The sequence below is a fragment of the Martes martes genome, assembly GCF_963455335.1.
Source record: "Martes martes genome assembly, chromosome: 16".
Classification (NCBI taxonomy): domain Eukaryota; kingdom Metazoa; phylum Chordata; class Mammalia; order Carnivora; family Mustelidae; genus Martes; species Martes martes.
In genome coordinates, this window is record NC_137904.1 from 19,847,519 (window position 1) to 19,857,999 (window position 10,481).

The 10,481-nt window shown below is 45.6% G+C and overlaps 1 protein-coding gene across 1 annotated transcript in view; it reads left to right on the plus strand.

The window, feature by feature from the left end:
* Positions 1-793: 793 nt before the first annotated feature.
* Positions 794-10,481, plus strand: part of SMG6 (SMG6 nonsense mediated mRNA decay factor) — a 236,751-nt gene continuing 227,063 nt past the window's right edge. The window contains exons 1-6 of the mRNA XM_080827352.1: positions 794-1,187; positions 3,356-5,096; positions 5,642-5,834; positions 6,347-6,457; positions 9,621-9,727; positions 9,985-10,063. Of these exons, the coding sequence (XP_080683478.1) occupies positions 1,100-1,187; positions 3,356-5,096; positions 5,642-5,834; positions 6,347-6,457; positions 9,621-9,727; positions 9,985-10,063 (2,319 nt within the window). The 5' untranslated portion in view covers positions 794-1,099. The remainder of the gene's footprint in view (positions 1,188-3,355; positions 5,097-5,641; positions 5,835-6,346; positions 6,458-9,620; positions 9,728-9,984; positions 10,064-10,481) is intronic.

A 10,481-nucleotide genomic window follows, 5' to 3' on the forward strand; every position in this document is an offset into this window, starting at 1 on the left:
TCCATCTGCTTAGCTTTCTGGTGGTGAAACCTGTGTCACGTAATAGGGATCGAATGAGTTATGTCAGAGACTGATCAAATCTTTTAGACCCACTCAAAGAAAAATTACTGGTAACCATTTGATGGTGTACAGGTCCAACAGACTGAATGGGATCGGTAAAGAGAAACAGGTGGAGAGAAGCAGTCTTGGGGGAGCGAGTTTCCCCACAGTTCTGAACATGGCCTCAGGAACAGGAAGTTAAAATACGAGTCTTCTGATGCGGTTACATTTTAAAGATGGAAAAAACAAAACCACCACCACAGATCCAAGGAAGTCAAGTAATTTTTCCAAGAATCCACAATGATACAGAACTTCCCAAATCGCCTTACAATACCTCCTGATTTACTTCCACACAACCTTCCCTCAGCAAGAGCCAACCATGTTGTATTTTTTTTTTTTTTTTTTAAGAAAGGTCGGGGAGTGGGGAAGTCAGGGGTCTTGGGGATGTAGTCCGCCATAAAGAAAAAGACTGATATACTCTGATACTTACCCACTGTGACACCCTGGGCAATTTGCTACGCTTCTCTAGGATTCAGTTTCCTCATCTAAAAAAGGGGTGGGGTGCTCGTACAAGACCTTTAAGGTCCTCAAGTAACAGCCTGGGACGCTAGTCCGGGCCTGTGGAGGCAGACCCTGGCCTAAGATGACTGGAGGCGGCCGGATTGTGGGGTGTCTCCGTCAGCTCGAGCCCCAGACCAGCACCAGTGTCCTCAATGGCCACCACAGCAGCAACAGCAGGCACCGCCGCGAACGCCCGCGACGCCTGGCCGGGTCTCCTCTCACCTCACAGGCGCAGCGTTCTCAACTCCAGCCTCAGCTCACCTTCCCGACCACACCTCTGCGCACGCGCAGTGCCCGCCTCCCCAGCTCTACTGGAGCCGCGGAACTTGCGTTCAGAGCTTTTCCTCCCAGTGCGGCCACCGTCGTTAGGGGAGGCAGGCGGGAGGGGGCGGGGACACGGGTGGGAGGTGGGTAAGCGCGCGCGCCGCCCGTCCGTCGTGGTTTCCTGGCTACGCGCGGCGGTGGCGGAGTGGCTGCAGCTGTAGCAGCAGCTGCGAAGATGGCGGAGGGGTTGGAGCGTGTCCGGATCTCCGCGTCGGAGCTGCGAGGGATCCTGGCCGCTCTGGCTCCGCAGGCCGGGAGCAGAGGTGAGTCGCGCCGCCCAGCTCCTGGGTTGGGCCTGCCCGCCCCGCCTCCCTCTCCTCCTCTCCCTCCTCCCAGCTCAGTCCGCGGCGCTCTTGAGCCCCCGCCCCTTCCCCCAGCATTGGGGGCGGGGGTGGAGGGCGGTCCCCTGGCCGCCCCACCAGTCAGAGGGCCAGTGTAGGATCGAGCTCTGCCAGCCCCGGCGCCCTCCGGGAGAGCCCGACCAGAGTTCCTGCCTCCGCCCCCTTTCTCACCGCGAAGGTGACTGTTCCCCATTGCCCCAACCTTCTCAGACCAGTTTGTGGATTCCCAGTCGTCAGGAGACGAGACGTGGGGTGGGTGCTGGGAACTGGGGGAGGCCCTGGGATGTGTCGTTCCCAGAGGAATCCTCCTCATGCCTTCCTTGTCATCTCTTTAGAGTTAGGGAGAAGGAACTCGAGAAATCGAGGAGAAAGATTGAACAGCTTGAGACTTCCTTGCCGAACTTTTTCCCCCAAGGCAGGGTTCTGAAGGCTGCGCCACCGGAGGGATCCAGGACCTCCGGTAGAGAGCTCACTCTACTCTGGTTTGCCCTTGGCATGTGTGGGAGCAGTTTTTATCAGAGAGACTGTTCATCTTGCAAATTAAAGTCTCCATCTACGCCAGGAAAGCTCCAAGGAAGATTCTAGTATATCATCTCTCCTTTGTGGGGTGGTGGAGTTGTGTAGAATGGTAGTTGTGCTTCTGCAGGCTTGTGGCCAAAGTCTGTGAAATTGACTTTCGTTGGTCGTTTGAATGGGATTATTCAGGGTGTTTTCTCCCTCTGCTCTGAATAGTAGTAGCTTTTCTCTTCCTCCTCCTCACCTCTCACCTAAGTTACAAAGGCTCCTGAGGGTCAGTTATTCTGGAGGTAAGCTGCTTTACTTTTATTCATACTTGATGAAATGCCTTTTAAGCTTTTGAAAACACTGAAGCAGTATCTTAAACTTCAGGGGTTTTTGTGTTTTTGCTTTCTGTTTTGTTACACCTATGAGTTAAATGCTGGAGGATATTATTTATTTCTGTAATGGGCTTGTTTGTATTGTTGTTTATAGAACAATACTAGGATTTTATAAAGCATTCTGTTTTGAGTACTCTATAATCTCACTAATTCCTGTCAGTTTCCTATTGACAAGTTTCATGGCTATTTGTAGTAGTCTCTTCCCTTAATAGGCAAAGGTAACAAGTACAAAAAATAGATACTTGCTTATTTGTCATTCAGTAAGTTTAGGGAGCCTGGAAGAGTAGTTTCGAAAGTCCTGTACCCTTATTTTTAAATACTGCAGTCCTTGGTATTTGGGAGCATGTCACAATACTTCCATCATCCTCCAGAGAAAGCTCCTTTATGGAACTTTTTCCTTCTCATATTCCACATCATAGTAGCAGTTAGTCGCAGTATTCTAATGATGATAGTCTGAGCAGTATTTCCTTGGAATGACTGTTGGTTGCTGTTAGAGAGTTGATGAACATGAGTGGAGTTGAAGAATGTGAAAGGAACTGCTTCCTGTTTGCTTCAACAAGAGGTATGTGTTTGGGCAGTTGGTGTCCTAAAAGAAGAGGATTGTCCTGGCCAAGTTCAGAGACTGGAGTTGCACATTTTTTCCCCCAGATATGTCTGGAACTGTGGATTGTTGTGCATACCCCTCTTTTTCTCCTTTACCCCCAACTACTACTATGTTAAAACGGGCTTAGCCACCCTTGAAAAAAGTTAGAAGCACTAGAAGAAAAGACTAAAATGGATCCAAGGACTCCATAGCAGAGAACAGTCTGATGCCCAAATAGTTAGACATCTTTTATTCTGGCAATGATAGGGTATTTGGGGTCTTGGATACCTGGATATGACTTGGGTAACACAAGAGAGTATTTTTTTGTTGTTGTTGTTGTTGTTTTTCCTATTTCCCTAATCCAAGTGTAGATAGCGATAACATAATGAAGTCCTTAGCCTTGCCAGTTGGTAAACAAATACTGTAAACCTACTAGAATTTCTGCTTCTTCAAAAATTTCCTCCCATGTTCTCCAATATTAGCATTTCGATGTGTTATTCTTGCTTGGCTTTTCTGTTACTTAAGCAGAATGACAGTTTTTTTTTTCCTTCCCTCCCCTTTTATTCTTTTCTTCTACCTATTCCTTCCCAACACTCTCTCTAACATCATAGGAAACATGAAGGAGCCCAGGCAGCGCAGAGATAACCGGCGCCCAGATCTGGAAATCTATAAACCTGGTCTTTCCCGACTGAGGAACAAACCTAAAATCAAGGAACCTTCTGGGAGTGATGAATTTAAGGATGAAATTGTTAATGACAGAGATTCCTCTGCTGTTGGAAATGGTACCCAGCTCATTAAAGACGTCTGCAGGGAACTGGATAACCAACATCAAAATGGTCCTGTAGACCCCGAAACTATTGGGACACAGGAGTCCTTTCCTAGGACTTCTGGACAAGAGGATCGAAGTCTAAGAATTATCAAAAGAACAAAGAAACCTGACATGCAGATCTACCAGCCTGGAAGGCGTTTGCAGGCTCTTTCCAAAGAAACGACTAACAGGGTGGGTGAGGAAGAAATCCTCAACCAGGTGGAGCAACTGAGAGTAGAAGAAGATGAGTATAGGGGAAATGTGAAAGAGGAGGTTGTGAATAAACCAGACAAAGATGAAGCAGAGAAGAGCCTAAATGGTGACAGAGTAAGGGCTGCAAAGGGCGAAAAAGGAAAGAGGATTGAGAAGGGGGAGGGGATAAAGAAAGTGACTGATGACCTGGCACAGGGGAAGCCAGGTTCTGCAAAACGCTACTCCCGCTCAGACAAACGAAGGAACCGCTACCGCACTTGTAGTACCAGCTCTGCGGGCAGCAACAACAGTGCTGAGGGGGCCGGCCCGATCGATATTGGATGTCGTCGCCGCCGACAGGATCGGGCCAAGGAGAGGCCACGACTGAAGAAGCAAGTATCTATGTCTTCAACTGATTCTTTAGATGAGGACAGAATTGATGAGCCTGATGGACCCAGGAGGAGCTCGGAAAGGAAGAAACATTTAGAAAGAAGCTGGTCTGGCCGTGGGGAGGCAGAGCAGAAAAGCAATGGGAAAGAAAATCGAGGCACTCTCCGTGTTACCTTTGATGCAGAAACCATGAACAAAGATTCCCCCGTGGTGAGATCATCCAGGGAGGATGTGGATAGGATAAAGCCTGACAAAGGCTTAAGCAGTGGGGGCAAAGGCTCTGAGAAGCAGGAATCCAAAAACCTGAAACAAGAACTTCGAGGCCGTGGACGTGGCATTCTGATTCTGCCTGCCCATACCACTCTATCTGTCAGTTCAGCCGGTTCTCCAGAATCTGCACCTTTGGGACCTCGGCTTTTATTTGGATCTGGTAGTAAGGGATCTCGGAGTTGGGGCCGAGGAGGCACCACTCGACGATTATGGGACCCAAACAATCCTGATCAGAAACCTGCTCTAAAGAGCCAGACACCCCAGCTACATTTCTTAGACACTGATGATGAAGTCAGCCCTACCTCTTGGGGTGATTCCCGCCAGGCCCAAGCATCTTACTATAAGTTTCAAAACTCTGACAACCCCTATTATTACCCGCGGACACCAGGCCCTGCCTCTCAGTATCCTTATACTGGCTACGGCCCTCTGCAGTACCCCGTGGGCCCTACGAATGGTGTGTACCCTGGGCCTTACTACCCAGGCTACCCAACTGCATCAGGACAGTACGTCTGTAGCCCACTCCCTGCCAGCACCATGAGTCCCGAGGAGATGGAACAGCACATGAGGAACATGCAGCAGCAGGAGCTACATAGGCTTCTCCGGGTGGCTGACAACCAGGAACTGCAGCTCAGCAACCTGCTCTCCAGGGACCGGATCAGTCCTGAGGGCCTGGAGAAGATGGCTCAGCTCAGGTATGCTGTGTCCCATCCTGGCTAGAGGGAAGTGGATATAAGCTGGAGGTGTGTAGGCTCCTGTGGCTGAGGAACATAGAAACTTCTTTGGGAAGGCACTGGGTATTAAATCCCTTTCACACTGATTTTGTAAGGAAGGGGCTTGGAAAAAGAACAGAAAATTTTATTTCTAGTCTTAGAAATGATTATGCTTCCTACTCTTTCTTTAAGAAAAAAATATTTTAACAGAACATGGAATCTGGAAATGGTAAAGGAATGACTTTCCAGAATGCCAAGAAGTGAACAACATATAACTTGTGGTGAAGATCTTATTTCAGCTGTTAAATTTAGGTAGAGACATATGGGGAAAAACTACTTTCCTAGACATAACTGTCTTTAGAATGACATTTCTGCTGTGCAGAATGAAAAGTCACATGAGTACTATACCTGGTGACATTTTGGATTTCCTGCCAAGAAAGGTGTTTAATTTGCAAGAAGCTCAGATCTTGGGTCTAGCCTTTCGTGTGGTGTATTTGGAGCTAGAAGTTGCATGTATTTTATTCCAGAGCTGAACTGCTGCAGCTGTATGAGCGCTGTATCCTATTAGATATTGAATTCTCTGATAATCAGAATGTGGATCAGATCCTGTGGAAGAATGCTTTCTATCAGGTGATTGAGAAGTTCAGGCAGCTTCTCAAGGATCCGAATGTTGAGAACCCTGAGCAGATTCGGAACAGACTTTTGGAGCTCTTGGATGAGGTAAACCATCATCTTTTTGTCCTCAGGATAAAGGCTTTAGCATTCTGTAGCTGTGATGGGTTTTTATCATCTGGAATAATGATGATGTATAGCAGAACATTGACAAAAAACTTGATGCTCTTTTCTTGGATTTGGGCCTAACCTGCCCTGTTGCTTCCTTGCGACCATAACTTATTGGCAATTGGAGTTAGTTCTGAGCTTGGAAATTTTCTGAATGTCTTATTTAGGGGTGGGTGGCTGGGGGGAGAGAAAGTGTGTATGGTTTGTGTGGGTGTGTGTGGGTGTGTGTGCATGCACGTGCACGCACGCACATTTTTAAAACCATGGAGGGGCTTATGCTATGAATTTGTCTTGTGTTAAGTTGGTGACCACTAAATACTGTGTATGCCTCTCTTTACATGGGATGGCTGAACATTAGCCGAACTGTGGACAGGTTATTTGCCCTAGTTTCTGGTGGGTAAATTGGATCAGAACAGTCTGATTCAGCTGTTTCTTATTTTTTGTCTTTATAGGGTAGTGACTTCTTTGATAGTTTGCTTCAGAAACTGCAGGTTACTTACAAGTTCAAACTGGAGGACTACATGGATGGTCTTGCCATTCGCAGCAAGCCATTACGCAAGACAGTAAGCCCCCTTCTTTATCTTTAATCATCCATTTAGTAAGCATTTGTCTATTGTTATGTGCTAGGTACTACGCTAGGTGTTGAGGATACAGAACGAAAGACACAGTCCAGTGGGGGTACAGACCAATTAAACCAGCAATTATCATGTATTAAGTACTATGGTAATGTTATATATACAGCGTGGAAGGGGCACAGAGTGAAGTGACCCTGATTCAGACTGGTGGAGTCAAGGGAGACTTCTGAGAGACTGTCGAGTCTTGAAACCTGACAAGGAGTAGAAGGGGTAGTACGGGGCACAGCAAGAGAGAATCGGGCCTTGTTGGAAAGTAAGAAGTTCAGTATGCTGATTTTTGTAATGTGGAGTTGGCCTATTGTAGGAGGTAAAGCTAATGAAGTAGAAAGGATTAGATCTTTTGTATGCCATACTGAAAAGTTTGGACTTTATTCTGAAAGCAGCGAGGAGCCATGGCTTGATTTTCACTAAATGGATAGCATAGATTTCTTCTTAGAACCAGTCACTGGCTAATGGATGAATTTGGGCAAGAGTGGAGGTAGGAGAGTCAGGTTGCGGGCCTGAACTAAGGTAGAGGTAGTGGAGGTGGAAAAGAGACAAATTGAAAAGATATAAGGGAAATAGAGTTGAGTTGCTGGCTGATTTGTGTGAATGGTGAGGTAGGAGGCATAAGGAGTCTAGATCATCTCCCAGTTTGTAGCCTAGGAGAGTGGCTGGGAGGAAGAGATTAGTTCAGTTTTGGCTGTGCGTAACTGTACGAACTTGAAAATGAATGGATGAATATCCTGGTCTTTTTGAAGCTCAGGGGAAAGGGCCAAACTGGTTCTATAGATTCAGAAGTCATCAGTGTATAAGTTAGAGTTGAAGCAGAAGTTTGGATACTGGGATACTGGCCAGGCCCTATCCTGTCAGCCAGAGATTGGGGGTGGGGGAATGAAATTTCAAGGTAGTGGTGGGTGGAATTGTCAAGTGCCGTAGAATCTTTGAATGCTGAGATTACTGAAAGTGTCCGTTGGATTGGATGAGCTTATTACAATTAATTTCAGTTGGAGAGAATAGAAGACAGATTGCAGAGAATGAAATGTGGGACAGTAGATACAATGAAGGGAGTAATATAGACTATTCTTTTAAGAATCTTGGCTGTGAAGGCAAGGAGAGAAGATAGTTAAAAGTACATAGTGTCAAGAGGAGTTTGTGTTTAAGCTGGAAGACGCTTAAGCATATTTATACATTGAGAGGAAAGGGTCAGGGGAAAGGGAAAGGTTAAAGATTCATAAGAGAAAGGCATGTGATTTATGAAGCAGAGACTTCCTCTTGTCTTTCTACTCCTGATGGTTGCTGTGCACAAACTCTGTTACTAATCAACAGGTATTAAGACCCTCCTACGTGCCATGTGTCTTTCTAGGACACATAATTCATTGTGGAACAAGAAAGCCATGATCCCAGCTCTTGGAGTTTAGAGTTTGCTTAGGGGTTAGTACAGATGGTGGATTAGTAATTGCAGATGCAGTGACTTCTGCAAAGGATATCATGATGGGGGTATAAGGTAAAGGGGTTTAGAGAATCATGGAAGACTGAGGAAGTCCCGGTTAAGCTGGGGCTGAAGACCTGAGCTGTTAGCCAGGTGAAGGTGTATGGGAAGATGCTAGAACATTCTATGGAGAGGAAGTAGTATATGTGCAGGTCCTGAAGTGAGAAAGAGCGTGGTGTGTTAGGGAGACCGAGAAAAGTCTAGTCTAACTGAGGTTCAGAGAGGGGTGGGGGGGAAGTGGTGCTGCAGAGGTGACCAGAAACTAGATCATCTGGGACCTCATCCGAAGGATAATGGAGAGCCTTTGGTGGAATTTGGCTCCCCCCATTGAGATAGCAGAGTGCTGTAGGATGGAAACATAATCTGTTTTCTTGGTTCCTTTATCAGCTAACTGCAAGTATTCTTGATGTTCATTCAGAGAATGTGTGCAATAGTCAGCACTCTGAAGGTATATGGCTTGTAGTGGTATAGAACTTTGCTGAGGCACACGTTTGTTATGTATTAGGACATTGATGTGCAGTGGCTATTTAGCTAGTAGATGAGCCTTCCTCAGGGACAGTATCTACTTCTCCCTGAAGCTTTGTTCTTTATTCAGTGATGTGTTAATTTCTTGTGTGGAGTGGAATTGCATGTTAGGAGGTGATGTTCTATAGGTTTTTTTTTTTTTTTTTTGGATACATGTCTTGGGATTGTTAAGGGTCTACTCTGTTGTTTTCTCATGGAGGGACAGATGCCAAGCCCATTATTGAGAAAACAGAAGTATAGAGAGGGAAAGAGAACTACTCAGGGACTGACAGTATTGTAGGTGTTTGGTAAAGGGTAACTGTGTTACCATTTTAGGTAATTGTTACTGTTTTGCAAAGTGAATGTAGTGTAGTAACACAGTGCAGTGATACTAATAGTTTGAGGAGAGAGAGACTATAGTGAGACAGGAAAATAACAGAATCAACAGTTGTTTTAGTATTTGTATATCACTTTATCATTTGTGAAGTATTTAACACTTACTCTCTTCACTTACCCTAAGGAGTATGCATTTTTATATTCAGATGAAGAAACTTGAGTCCCAAAAACAGTTCCAAAGACCCACAGAAGATCACACAACTCTTACATAGAGAGTTAGGTTTTCTGGTTTCCAGGTTTCAGAATGTTTTCTTCTGTTTACCTGGGACTTGAAATAAGAATGACCTCCTCTTTTCTGCCTTCTTTCTCATTAAAATTTGCATCACATCATTGCTGTTTTTCGCTAGGCAAGTTTAGACCGAAAACTTTTTACTTTGTTGAGGATGACTAGTTCCTTATTTATTTATTTATTTATTTTTTTTTTAAGATTTTATTTATTTATTTGACAGACAGAGATAACAAGTAGGCAGAGAGGCAGGCAGAGAGAGAGAGAGGGAAGCAGGCTCCCCGGTGAGCAGAGAGCCTGATGCGGGCCTTGATCCCAGGACCCTGAGATCATGACCTGAGCTGAAGGTAGAGGCTTAACCCACTGAGCCACCCAGGCGCCCTGATGACTAGTGCCTTATTAATGCTGTTCTGTCACCTTGATCCTATCCTTGTCCTTTGGGGTTGACGTTAGAGTTTCTTGGGTACACTACTAACTGATCATTTTTCCTGAAGGTAAAATATGCTTTGATCAGTGCCCAGCGATGTATGATTTGCCAAGGAGATATCTCTAGGTATCGGGAACAAGCCAATGACACAGCAAACTACGGGAAAGCACGCAGGTACTTTTTCCTCTTATTCCTTGCTTCTCTTTCTTTGTGGCATTAAGCTAAGCCCTATTAAGAGCAAATGGCCACCGAGCAGCCTTTCATGTGGAAGGTCCTACAGGTGTCCCTATTGGGCTATGTAATCAGGCTTTACCACTCCAGCGTTACATCTAACACTCCCAGCTTATGTCTTAAGCAGTTAGGGCTATGAGGTAATGAAATGGGAAAGCATTGATGTGGAGCTAGCATTTTTTACTGTTTTTCTATTCCAGTTGGTACCTAAAGGCCCAGCATATTGCTCCCAAGAATGGGCGCCCCTATAACCAGTTGGCTCTGCTGGCAGTGTATACGGTAAGCAATGCTATGGACAGGGGAAGTATTTTGCAGGCAGTGTCTTAGAAAGAATGGACTTTGATAGTGTCGGCTCCTGGAGCTCGAATTCTCTGAACAACTAAACTTAAAAAATACCCTTTCCTGCCATCCTCACATTTCTGTTACTTTCAGAAGTGAGTTGTCAGTGATTCCTTATTCCGGTTGAACCTGTGCTTCATCCTGTTTCATTGCACTGAAGTTCCTAAGAATACTCATGCTCCAGCCAAACACCACTCTTTGTTTTTGACCAAAGCTTCTGCTCTGAATCTTGTCTTGCTTCCCTTCCCTATCCTGTTGAATGAGGTTACTCATTTCCAGAAGGAAGATAAGGCTCCCTTAACCACTTTTCCTTAAAGTCCTAACTGACCCTAACCAGTGAGATCCTTACTACTTTTCC